A 13,458-nucleotide genomic window follows, 5' to 3' on the forward strand; every position below is an offset into this window, starting at 1 on the left:
TCCAGGGTGCGGTTATCCCTATTGCTTGTACACTTTTTTCTACCACATCTTTTCCTTCCCTTTGCCTCTCTATTAATGTGCTTGGACACAGAGCTCTGTGAACAGCCAGCCTCTTTTGCAATGACCTTTTGTGTCTTGCCCTCCTTGTGCAAGGTGTCAATGGTCGTCTTTTGGACAACTGTCAAGTCAGCAGTCTTCCCCATGATTGTGTAGCCTACAGAACTAGACTGAGAGACCATTTAAAGGCCTTTGCAGGTGTTTTGAGTTAATTAGCTGATTAGAGTGTGGCACCAGGTGTCTTCAATATTGAACCTTTTCACAATATTCTAATTTTCTGAGATACTGAATTTGGGATTTTCCTTAGTTGTCAGTTATAATCACCAAAATTAAAAGAAATAAACATTTGAAATATATCAGTCTGTGTGTAATGAATAAATATAATATACAAGTTTCACTTTTTGAATGGAATTAGTGAAATAAATCAACTTTTTGATGATATTCTAATTATATGACCAGCACCTGTATATATACAGGTGCTGGTCATATAATTAGAATATCATGAAAAAGTTCATTTTTTTTATTGTAAATTATTTTTAAAAATGAAACTTTCATATATTCTAGATTCCCTACATGTAAAGTAAAACATTTCAAAAGTTTTTTTTTTTTTTTAAATTTTGATGATTAGAGCGTACAGCTCATGAAAGTCCAAAATCCAGTATCTCAAAATATTAGAATATTTCCTAAGATCAATCAAAAAATGGATTTGCAAAACAGAAAAGTTCAAGTATTTTAAAGTATGTTCATTTGTGCACTCAATACTTGGTCGGCAGCACATATTACAGCAAATGACTTGCTCCTAGCACAAATTACAGCATCAGTGAAGTGTGGCATGGAAGTGATCAGCCTGTGGCACTGCTGAGGCACTATTGAGCCTTCAGATCATCTGTATATTGTTGGGTCGACTGTTTCTCATCTTTCTCTTGAAAATATCCCATAGATTCAGGTCAGGCATGTTGGCTGGCCAATAAAGCACAGTAATATCATGGTCAGCAAACCACTTGGAAGTGGTTTTTGCACTGTGGGCAGGTGCTAAAGACCTGCTGGAAAAGGAAATCAGCATCTCCATAAAGCTTGTCAGCAGATGGAAGCATAAAGTGCTCCAAAATCTCCTGGAAGATGGCTGCATTGACTTTGCACTTGATAAAACACAATGGACCAACACCAGCAGACATCACGGCCCCCCCAAATCATTATTGACTTCAGAAACTTCACACTAGACTTCAAGCAGCTTGGATTCTGTGCCTCTCCAGTCTTCCTTCAGACTCGGGGACCGTGATTTCAACATGAAATGCAAAATTTACTTTTATCTGAAAAGAGGACTTTCAACCACTGTTCACTGTCCAGTTCTTTTTCTCCTTAGCCCAGGTAAGATGCTTCTGACATTGTTTCTGGTTCAGAAGTGGCTTGGTAGTCCTTTTCCTGAAGATGTCTGAGTGTGGTGACTCTTGATGCGCTGACTCCGGCTTCATTCTACTCATTGTGAAGCTCTCCCAAGTGTTTGAATCGGCTTTACTTGACAGTATTCTCAAGCTTGCAGTCATCCCTGTTGCTTGTGCACCTTTGCCTACCCAATTTCTTCCTTCCAGTCAACTTTGCATTTAATATGCTTTGATATTTCACTCTGTAAACAGCCACCCCATTCAGTAATGACCTTCTGTGACTTACTCTCTTTGTGGAGGGTGTCAATGATTGTCTCCTGGACCATTGCCAAGTCAGCAGTCTTCCCCATTAGTGTGGTTTCAAAGAACAAAAGATACCCGGAATTTATACTGTAGGGATGGTCATTTAATGAAACTCAAATGTAAATATTCTAATATTTTGAGATACTGGATTTTGGACTTTCATTAGCTGTACGCTCTAATCAACAAATTTAAAAAAAAAAACTTTTGAAATGTTTTACTTTACATGTAGGGAATCTAGAATATATGAAAGTTTCATTTTTTAAAATAATTTACAATAAAAAAATGAACTTTTTCATGATATTCTAATTATATGACCAGCACCTGTATGTATGTATATATATAATTTTTTTTTTTTTTTTTTTTTATAATTATTATTCCTGAAAAAGATCAATGCAAATGCACTTGTGAAATTGAATTAACACCATCAAGTACCTGGAACAGTTTTGACTAGGGTTGAAAGAACTGAAAACTATGATGACACACTTTGATTTCCTTTGGGATAAAAATAAAGTAAAACACAATTAAATAACAACAGAGCTAAACCACACCATTTGGGAGAAAATTCATATTTACAGATACAGCAGCCCAAAAAATATTTGAACACTTTAGCTACACTTAAACATTTCAGAATGTCACAGTGTTTGATAAAAATGTCAAATAATACTGATCAAAATCAATATTAAAAAAAAAAATATATATATATATATATATATATATATATAATATAATATAATATAATTTTTTTTCTTTTAATTCTGCAGCTAATTACACAATGTAAGTCACCAATTACTTTATTGGGGTCTGGAAAAGTGTTTTAATGTTTTTGAAAGAAATCTGTTATGCTCACCAAGGCTGCATTTATTTAATTAGTAATACAGTAAAAATTTGTAGTAACATGTCAGATAATCCTTCATTAATCATTCTAATATGATGATTTTGTAAAATGTCTTATTTAACAATATTGAAAATGGTTGTGCTTTTTGTGGAAACCGAGATACTTCAAATAAAAATATTGGCAGAACCAGTGGTGTTTGGAATGACCTTCTGTCTGACGAAGGAGCATTTAGGGGAAAAATGCTTGAAACAATACATTTTTGCAATTCTGCAGCTAAAATTAAAGTCTTACTCTTAAAATATTATTTTTGGCCACTGTAAGTCCAGTATCTGAAAACAAAGCAAGCCTGAAAAACATTTCTGTTTAAGAGTCTGGCATCATATGCAGGGACACCCAGGGTAGGGCTGTTTGTTAGGAAGGCTTTTGTTTGTGGTATTTGTTTAAACTGTGGATTGTCCCTTGGGTTTTCTTTTTCTTTTTTTTTTCTTCTTTTTTTTAAGAATAAGGGTATTTTTGATCATAAGGTCAAATCATTATCAAGAACCCACTTCCTTTTGTGTTTTAAAATGGCTTAATGTGATCTCATCATCACTCTGGTGAGATCAGATGGGGAAAACCAAACATTTATTTTTTTTATTTTTTTTTATGATAGCAGCCAAGCAAGTTGTTCTTATTCCTCTTTTCTGCTGTTTGTGGTTGGGCGTCTGTGTCTTTTCGAACCGTATATTTGGCACTATATGATTGTGAAGAGTCTTGATTTTCCTGGTGCAGTGTTTTTGAAAGAATTCTCTTCTGCTCATCAAGGCTGCATTTATTTGATCAAAAATACAGTGAAATAGAAATATTGTGCAAAAAACTTTCAATCATATTTTTTTTTAATATATAATTTATTCCTGTGATGGCCAAGCTGAATTTTCAGCATCATTACTCCAGTCTTCAGTGTCACATGATCCTTCAGAAAACATTCTAATATGCTGATTTGCTGCTCAAGAAACATTTATGATTATCAGTGTTGAAATCAGTTGTTGAGCTGCTTAATATTTTTTTTGTGAAAACAGTAGTGATAACTTTTTAAGGATTATTTAAATACGTTCAAAAGCACATGATTTATTTGAAACAGAAATCTTTTGTAACATTATAAATGTCTTTACTGTCACTTTTTGGGTAGATGGCCTTAACTACTATGTACTTACATTTAAATTAATCATTTGATACTATGCACTTATTGTGTACATACATGTTTTTACATTGTACTTATATTTTAAAAATACCAGCATGTAATTACATATGTAATTCATTTCTGTAATTACATTTATAATTACACTGTTGACCTATCCCTTACACCTTAACCCACCCTTAAACCTACACATACCAACAAACCTGTCCCTAACTTTACCCGTATCCCACCTCAATAGCAGCAAAAGTGTTTGCAATACAATATGAACACAATAAGTACATTGTACTTATTTTTTATGTAAGTACATAGTAAAGTTAGTAAGGCCACCTAGTATAAAGTGGGACCTTAATTTCTTTAAAAAACTTTGACCCCAAGCTTTTGAATGTTCTATTCTTTTTTGTTTTTGCTACTACTTCAAATCAAAATTTTGTCAGATCATCAAATACATGAGCAACTGGAATTTTTATTTTCAAAAAAGTTTTCCTGTAACACAATAACAAATTTAACTGCAAAGACTTAGAACAGGATATGGGGTAATATCCTGGCAATGCTTTGTTATATTAAAACAAAGCTCAGTGTCTTACTTCAAGATGATGGCCTTTAGTGTCTGTGAATTGTTTTAGGACAGTGCCATCAACTGGTCAGAAGTTATAAATAATGGTTAATCTATCCATAGCCTTTCAACTTTTTGTCCTAAAGTCACAGATGTTATAACCAATTAATTCTATTTCAAATAACAATTTGTGCTCATGGCCTTATTATTGCAGCTTTTTAGAAATTATATTATTATGCATTTTAAATATTTTTTTTATATATGACATGTTTAGATTTAATAACATTTATGTGTGTCCTAATGCAGTACATATTTATCATATTTGTTTCATTTATTTTGTTGGTCTTTTTGAATGTCAACATAACTGTATGTGTTCTGCCGTTGATGTTGTTTTTTCCCTCCTCAGCTGTGGTGGATCTGAATGGGCGGTACTTTGGAGGTCGAGTGGTGAAGGCCTGTTTTTATAACTTGGATAAGTTCCGTGTTTTAGACCTGGGAGATCAGGTGTGAGTGGGAGATCCAGACCTGCTCAAGGAAAGAGTAAACACCAGGAAGTAATTTGTCTGTCTGTATATAGCATGAGTAATTTTATACACCCTTGTAAAACATTAGCTTATGTTCCCCTTCCCGCAGTATGTTTTGTAATGAGGATCTAATTTGCTCTTTTGTCAATTGCTTCTAGTCTCTCTCTCACGTCACAGTTAAAAATAACCTTTTGTCCTTGTGAATAAGATGTGATGTTGAACCCAGAAATAAATAAAAAAATGCTTTTGGGAGAATAACTTTTGGGGTTGGTTCTGTTTTAAAGGTAAAATGTGTCACTTTATATATGAAAGGTTTTCATATCCCTGCACTTTTAGACACTTCTGTGGTGCTTTCAAAGCATGGCTTAACCATGCTGATTACATACTGATGTTGAATGGGGTGATGAAGATGATGATGGTAATAATGAATGAGCCCTGGTTCATGATTTATATAATCAGACACGCATGTCCCTGTGCGACTCTAGAAAGATGGAAACCTACATTCTTCTGTTGTGACATAACGGCGACTCCCATGAGCCCTCACTCTATGATCCACACACACTATTGATAGACTTAAAGTATTATACTTTTTCTTAATGTGTGTCTTGACCCTAGCAGAAATTGGGTTTTGTGTGTTACTCAATAAAAGGTAACTTCAGTACATGCCAAGTTTTTCAAAAGCATGTCTGTAGGATGTTTCATATGCCTATAAATGCATCACCTAAATAATATTTGTGTCTGTTTTGTCTGACAACTACACATGTAATGTGCATGATAGTGTATGTTCATGCAGAATGTGTGCGGATATGTGTTAGACTGGTTCAGTGATGGTGTGATGTTCTGGTTTGGTGAGAAGGACGCACTTACGCAAGACGAAGGTGCTGGGGAATAAAGTAAAGAATAGAATGAACTCCATGAGGATTCACTCAAACAGAACAGAGCTTCATCACATAACTCTTGTACGAACAGAGAGTCTGAAACATGTCAGAACAGGGTTGAGCTGTTCAGGTCACAAGTTCAGCGCTGGGTATTGAGCAGGTACACTGTGTACAAGTTCTCAAGATGTTTACGGACAGTTTTAGATGGGGTTATGGCTTTGTTTGGATTAGTACGTTTGAAATTTACAATTGTTCATACTTATGGTTTGGGGTTTGAAACAAATCCAAAACCCTCTCATATCTGTGCTACGGACATGTATGATAGTTCAAATTGTTCTGTTTGTTGAAGCGAGGCATACTTTTCTAAACAGTTGGACTGGCGCATAATAAAATGTGCAAAAACTCAACCAGATCACACAAAATTTATTTTACAAGTGTGTAATTTAATACGAATTCGTATAGTGTCAGATTTGTATTAAAGAAAGCTCCAGCCCTAAACGTACCCCTCAGTGGGGCGAGAGCAGATGACAAAAAAGTACAAATTAATTAATACGATGCATGACTCTATTTTAATGCTTCAATTCAAAATAGTTACGCATTGAAGTTTAACTGTGTTGGGGAAAAACCATAGACTTACATTGTAGGAGATACTTTAGTGGTTTTCACCCAGGGGGTCTGGGACCACTAGGAGGCCTCAGTAAACTTCCAAGGATATATGAAACCTGGATATATGAAGTAGCCCAATTTTAAAAGTGTGATTTCTTTTAAAAGTCCATATCCTTAACCCTTATTCACTAAATCATGAACAACTGGAAAAGTCATGGGGCCTTTGAACATTGTTGTAGACAATTGTGGACCTAAGGCATGTAATATGTGGGTTTCATTAGAACAAAGACTTCTGTCTTTATTACTGCCAACCAATCAGATAGTTGCCACACCCCTTAACTCATCCTAGCATGTGTGGGGAAATAATCGTAGAGGTGGCTTGAGATATTTACAGTTGTGGTGGTTTATGCAGTTTTATGGCATACTATTTTAGATTTGGTGGACTTATTATAGGCTTGCCCACTTTTAAAGGTTTTTTATTTATTTATTTATTTATTTATTTAAACCAGGCTAAATGCTTAATTAAAGGCACTGTTTACCCATGTTGTTTATAACTTGTTTGCATTTCTTCTGTGGAAAACAAAAGAAAATTAGTATAAAAGTCTCAGTTTTCTTTTCCTTTTATTGTTTTGTTTTGCCTCATGTCTCAGTGTTTTGTTTGTCTGGTGTCTCAGTGTTTTGTTTTTTGTTTGTCTCGTGTGTCAGTGTTTTGTTTGTCTCATGTTTCAGTGTTTTGCGTTTTGTTTTGTCTGTCTCTTGTGTCAGTGTTTTGTATTTTGTTGTATTTGTCTCATGTCTCAGTGTTGTTTTGTTTGTCACTTGTCTCTGTGTTTTGTGCTTTGTCTCATGTCTCAGTGTTTTGTGTTTTGTTTCTCTTTCTCATTGTTTTTTGTTTGTCATGTCTGTTTTGTTTGTCTCATGTCTGTTTTTGTTAATCTCTTGTCTCGTTTTGTCTCATGTTTCTGTTTTGTTTTATTTGTCTCTTGTCTCAGTGTTTTGTTTCTCTTACGTCTCAGTGTTTTTTTTTATTTGTTTGTCTCACGTCTCAGTGTTTTATCTCATGTCTTAGTGTTTTGTTTCTCTCTTGTCTGTTTTGTGATTTGTTTGTCTCATGTCTGTTTTGTTTTGTGTTTTGTTTTATTTGTCTCATGTCTCAGTGGTGTTTTGTTTGTCACTTGTCTCTGTGTTTTGTTTCTAATGTCCCAGTGTTTTGTTTCTCTTACGTCTGTGTTTTTTTTATTTGTTTGTCTCGCATCTCAGTGTTTTGTCTCATGTCTGTGTTTTGTTTTGTCTGTTTTGTTTTGTTTGACTTATGTCTGTTTTGTCACGTCTCAGTGTTTTGTTTGCCTCTTGCTTCAGTGTTTTGTTTGTCTCTTGTCTCAGTGTTTTATTTCCCTCAGTGTTTGGTTTTTTTCTCATGTCTGTTTTTTTTTTTTTTGACCCAATTGACTTTCATTTTATGGCCAAAAACAGTTTTTAAACATCATCTTTTGTGTTCCACAGAAGAAATAGTGGTAACACTATTGTCATATGGTGTCATTATGTTACAGATGAACTTTTGCCTCAAAAAACTCTTAATTTACAGATTAGTAATAGTTAGTAAGGTAGCTGTAGCATTTAAGTTTAGGTATGGGGCAGGGTTAAGGGATGTAGAATATGGTCATGCAGAATAAGGCATTAATATGTGCTTTAAAAGTACTAATAAACAACTAAAATACAAGCTAATAAGCAACTAGTTAAAAGTGAGAATTGTTCTCCATACTAAAATATTATCGAAATAGTCATACAGGTTTGGAACCACATAAGAGTGCAGAGGCAGAATTTAAATTTTTGGGTGAACTATCCCTTTAATGAAGTCTCAAGTCTAGCCTTTATTTCACACTTTGATCTCACGTTCATTACATGAGCTGCTTAACTACACTAGGGAGGTGTTGATTAGTTGGTGTTTATTTTTGAATTGCGGTGACTGCTTGTACGTGTTGTGAGAGCAGAGGGGTTGGGTTACTAATTCTGTGTACAGTAAACAGCGTATCAGGACACTATCTGAACCCTGTTTACTGGAAGTGATTCCCTACACTTGTGAAATTAATTTATGATGCATGACTCTATTTTAATGACAGTACAGTAACGTCTCGGTAGTTCCATAAAAACACACCTGAAGGACGCTACATTCATTAACATGCATCAGCCATCTAAGTTCATTTCCATGTACTAACACACTGTACACTTCCTCTAAAATATCATCTCAAAGGCTTTGCAAGAAACTGATTTTTTCCTTTAATAAAAGGTTAATTCATTACTTATTATATAATTAAAATGTGTGTGATTGTGTGTACACTTTACTGTGTGTGTTTCATGTTCTCTCCAGTCTATTCCTGGTATTGACATCTTATCCTTGTGAAGAGTGAAACAGTTTCAGGGACAACTTCACTTCTCACTCTGCTCTTTTATTTTTGCTAATAGCCAGTCGGTCAACACTTCACGGCAACAGTGTGTATCACAAGAAACCTGCGTGCTGTTTACTGTTTACTCAAGACTTAAATTTCCTGTTGTATGTGCTTGCTACATGCATCTGAACAAATAAGATTCTGTAATAAACTCTTTATAAATCTAAATTTCAAAATCTCTTATGAAGCATGTTCTACAATGTGTAGATTTGTAAATAAACTGAACGGCAGCTCTAGCAGTGAATGAAAAGGCATTGACGTTATGTATGCCAGTTTTTAACCCAAATTCCAGTATGTAATATAATCTCCTTACAGAGCTGCCTAAGAGTGTGTCCTCAATAATGAGAATGAAACGTAGGGTTTTTTAGACTGTTTCCTGAATTAATCACTCTTTTTTTTTTGTTCTGGAACTGGTTTGAGAGATCCACTATTTTTTAAATGAAATTTTTATTTATTTATTTGTAGTGCTTGCCCATGCAAAACTCACAAATTCTACAGTGTGTGTGTATGGGTTTGCTAGGGTGTTGCTATGTGGTTGATAAGGTGCTCTGAGTATATGTTCAACACTATCTCATGAGATGTTTTAGAGTTCACAGTTTCATAATTCCCTAAATGTATCCTTCATTGGGATAAGAGCAGATCATATGAAAATACGAACTCACGAATTTGCACCAAAACAAAATTGGAATTGTCTTGAGGTTGTTAGATCATTGCTGTGCAGTAGCATAGGTGTTCGGAGTGGTGGTTAGAGCATTGCTATGCGGTTGTTAAGATGTTAAGAGTGGTTGTTAGGGTGTTGCTATGCAGTAGCAAAAATGTTCGGAGTGGTGGTTAGAGCATTGCTATGCAGTTGTTAAGATGTTAGGAGTGGTTGTTAGGGTGTTGCTATGCAGTAGCATAGGTGTTCGGAGTGGTGGTTAGAGCATTGCTATGCGGTTGATAAGATGTTAAGAGTGGTTGTTAGGGTGTTGCTATGCAGTAGCAAAGATGTTCGGAGTGGTGGTTAGAGCATTGCTATGCAGTTGTTAAGATGTTAGGAGTGGTTGTTAGGGTGTTGCTATGCAGTAGCATAGGTGTTCAGAGTGGTGGTTAGATCATTGCTATGCAGTTGTTAAGATGTTAGGAGTGGTTGTTAGGGTGTTGCTATGCAGTAGCAAAGGTGTTCAGAGTGGTGGTTAGAGCATGCGGATGTTAAGAGTGGTTGTTAGGGTGTTGCTATGCAGTAGCAAAGGTGTTCAGAGTGGTGGTTAGAGCATGCGGTTGTTGAGATGTTAGGAGTGGTTGTTAGGGTGTTGCTATGCAGTAGCAAAGGTGTTCAGAGTGGTGGTTAGAGCATGCGGTTGTTAAGATGTTAAGAGTGGTTGTTAGGGTGTTGCTATGCAGTAGCAAAGGTGTTCAGAGTGGTGGTTAGAGCATGCGGATGTTAAGAGTGGTTGTTATGGTGTTGCTATGCAGTAGCAAAGGTGTTCGGAGTGGTAGTTAGAGCATTGCTAGGCAGTTGTTAAGATGTTAAGAGTGATTGTTAGGGTGTTGCTATGCAGTAGCAAAGGTGTTCTGGGTGGTGGTTAGAGCATTGCTAGGCAGTTGTTAAGATGTTAGGAGTGGTTGTTAGGGTGTTGCTATGCAGTAGCAAAGGTGTTCTGGGTGGTGTTTAGAGCATTGCTAGGCAGTTGTTAAGATGTTAGGAGTGGTTGTTAGGGTGTTGCTATGCAGTAGCAAAGATGTTCGGAGTGGTGGTTAGAGCATTGCTATGCGGTTGTTAAGATGTTAGGAGTGGTTGTTAGGGTGTTGCTATGCAGTAGCATAGGTGTTCAGAATGGTGGTTAGATCATTGCTATGCGGTTAAGATGTTAGGAGTGGTTGTTAAGGTGTTGCTATGCAGTAGCATAGGTGTTCAGAATGGTGGTTAGATCATTGCTATGCGGTTAAGATGTTAGGAGTGGTTGTTAGGGTGTTGCTATGCAGTAGCGAAGGTGTTCAGAGTGGTGGTTAGAGCATGCGGTTGTTAAGATGTTAAGAGTGGTTGTTAGGGTGTTGCTATGCAGTAGCAAAGGTGTTCAGAGTGGTGGTTAGAGCATGCGGTTGTTAAGATGTTAAGAGTGGTTGTTAGGGTGTTGCTATGCAGTAGCGTAGGTGTTCAGAATGGTGGTTAGAGCATTGCTATGCGGTTGTTAAGATGTTAGGAGTGGTTGTTAGGGTGTTGCTATGCAGTAGCATAGGTGTTCAGAATGGTGGTTAGATCATTGCTATGCGGTTAAGATGTTAGGAGTGGTTGTTAGGGGGTTGCTATGCAGTAGCGAAGGTGTTCAGAGTGGTGGTTAGAGCATGCGGTTGTTAAGATGTTAAGAGTGGTTGTTAGGGTGTTGCTATGCAGTAGCAAAGGTGTTCAGAGTGGTGGTTAGAGCATGCGGTTGTTAAGATGTTAAGAGTGGTTATTAGGGTGTTGCTATGCAGTAGCAAAGGTGTTCGGAGTGGTGGTTAGAGCATGCAGATGTTAAGAGTGGTTGTTAGGGTGTTGCTATGCAGTAGCAAAGGTGGTGGTTAGATCATTGCTATGCGGTTGTGAAGATGTTAAGAATGGTTGTTGGGGTATTGCTATGCAGTAGCAAAGGTGTTCGTATTGTTGGTTAGAGCATTGCTATGCGGTTGTTAAGATGCTAACAATGGTTTTTAGGGTGTTGCTATGCAGTAGCAAAGGTGTTTAGAATGGTGGTTAGAGTGTTTTTTTTTGGGGGGTGGGGGGGGTTTGGTCTTGTTTTAAGCCTGTTTTTGGTCAGTGGTGAAAAGTTGAATTGGTTAGGAAAGTGAAGCATTTTTTTAAAGAAAGGTAATAGCACAAGAAAACCCAAACATTTTACGAGGTTGCAATTTTGTATATGAATTGGTAAGTTGTGATTACAAATAAAAATCGACATATGATTTTTAGAGAGAGGGGAAAAAATTAAATTCGCCAGTTACGAATTGCAAGAGTGTGATGCACACTTCTCCTCAACATGCCAGAGATATCATTTATATATAATCATTCATATCTATAGTAGAAATGCTTAAGTTTAATGTAAGGCTTTTGTGGAATCTCACCCTAAGGGTGAACAGTAGTAATAAATCTGCTTGCCTTAGCAAACACTGCTAGCCGAATAAGTTCTACTGTGTGTATACATTTTAGAAGGATATTCATTTCAGCTGACCCAGTGTGCCCCGCGAATATCAGGCAACTAAAAAAATCTTTGAGAGCTCAGCCAGACAACTATCTGACTGGAAGTGGGTCAGCACAGCAGCCGACGGAAAACAGGTTCACTGTGCAGTAACAAAGGCTTGAAAGAGAGGGAAATTGAAACTAGCCTACCTGAAATCACGAGAAAGTGACATGAAGCTTGAGGAAAAACAAAACTGTTCTCACGTGACTTGCAGTACTTTCTTTTTTTCTTTAGGTATCGCATTTCTGTAAGAGAATGGATTAGATAGAATAATTGTTTTCCGATAGTAATGTCTAATGAAATATTGGTCGGTAAGTGCTAGCTGCCACACATGAGAATGACTGAGAACTAGACCAAAAAGTCATTTTTTCCTACTCAACACAATAATATTTGCTAGAGTAGCCTAGGCTATGTGAGGTTGGCACAGTGATGTCACTACCGTGGATTTCATCCTGTACGTGCAGATGCGCGAGTCACCAACAGCTCAGCATTTTAGTGAAGATCTCAAAACCAACAAAGGATTTTTTAAAACATCATAGGATTAAATGCATCGCAGTCCTTTTTCTCACTACATGGACATATGGGTCTAGCATATATATTAAAAGGGGAAAAAAAAAAGAACAAAGCAATCTTAAAATAATGTAGACTATTGAAACTATGTTCAGCAAAGTCACCTTTTATGCACCAATGCACCAATGATGGTGAACTTTCATTAGGCTAGAAGTTTGAAATATTTCGGATGATATTTTTTACTCGTTCATTTTTTTTATTATTATTATTTTTTTAATCATTTTTTTATCTATTTATTTTTTTTGTTAAACAAATCCCCAATGAAATAGCCCACTGCAAACAGTGATTTCTCTCAAATAACGGTTGCTGTAAATCTTCTATAAATTCGTTAAATTTAATTTGACTGGCGATTCATCACTTAACTAACAACCTTTTTACAGATACGGAAATGCAATAGATTATCATGTTATTTTGCATTTAAAACTTGGCCGTTACATTTTTTAATAACTTACTACTTTTATTTCGGGAAATAAATATATTAAAAAAATCAACAAGCCAGTGATTTACAGCTCGAAGATGCTTGCTATTATTTCAGGGATTTATGGATGAAGATTGATGGATAGATGTAGTGACTCCCCGCACGTAGGCATGTGTTGGGATGCCCACTCGACGCGTGACCTGCATCTTTAATGCTTTTGTGCACTGCCTTTCATTCCATTTTACCATGTCAGGACTATTAAATGCATATCATTAGCATCCAGAAAAATCTAATAGCAAAATAACAATTTCTTTATTATTAAAACGCATGGATAAATCTAAAATACAAATAGTATAGTTTTTTTTATATTTATTAACAAATGTTTTGCGTTTGGCCGCAGGGTGGCGCAAGTCAACGCTCTTCACAGACTGTAAAAGGCTCTGAATGATAGACACGCCTTCTGAAGTGGCGTCACATGGTCGCGTTGCCGGTTCCGTATTTAAAGCGTAGACGA

General features: G+C 36.2%; 1 protein-coding gene across 4 annotated transcripts in view; it reads left to right on the forward strand.

Moving 5' to 3' along the window:
- Nucleotides 1-5,089, forward strand: part of rbm17 (RNA binding motif protein 17) — a 21,797-nt gene extending 16,708 nt beyond the window's left edge. For all 4 annotated transcript variants that reach the window (XM_051892372.1, XM_051892374.1, XM_051892375.1 and 1 more), the window contains one exon: nucleotides 4,714-5,089. In XM_051892372.1, the coding sequence (XP_051748332.1) occupies nucleotides 4,714-4,817 (104 nt within the window). In that variant the 3' untranslated portion in view covers nucleotides 4,818-5,089. The remainder of the gene's footprint in view (nucleotides 1-4,713) is intronic.
- The last annotated feature ends 8,369 nt before the right edge of the window (nucleotides 5,090-13,458 follow it).

Source organism: Ctenopharyngodon idella, chromosome 4 (assembly GCF_019924925.1).
Source record: "Ctenopharyngodon idella isolate HZGC_01 chromosome 4, HZGC01, whole genome shotgun sequence".
In the NCBI taxonomy this organism is placed as follows: Eukaryota; Metazoa; Chordata; class Actinopteri; order Cypriniformes; family Xenocyprididae; genus Ctenopharyngodon; species Ctenopharyngodon idella.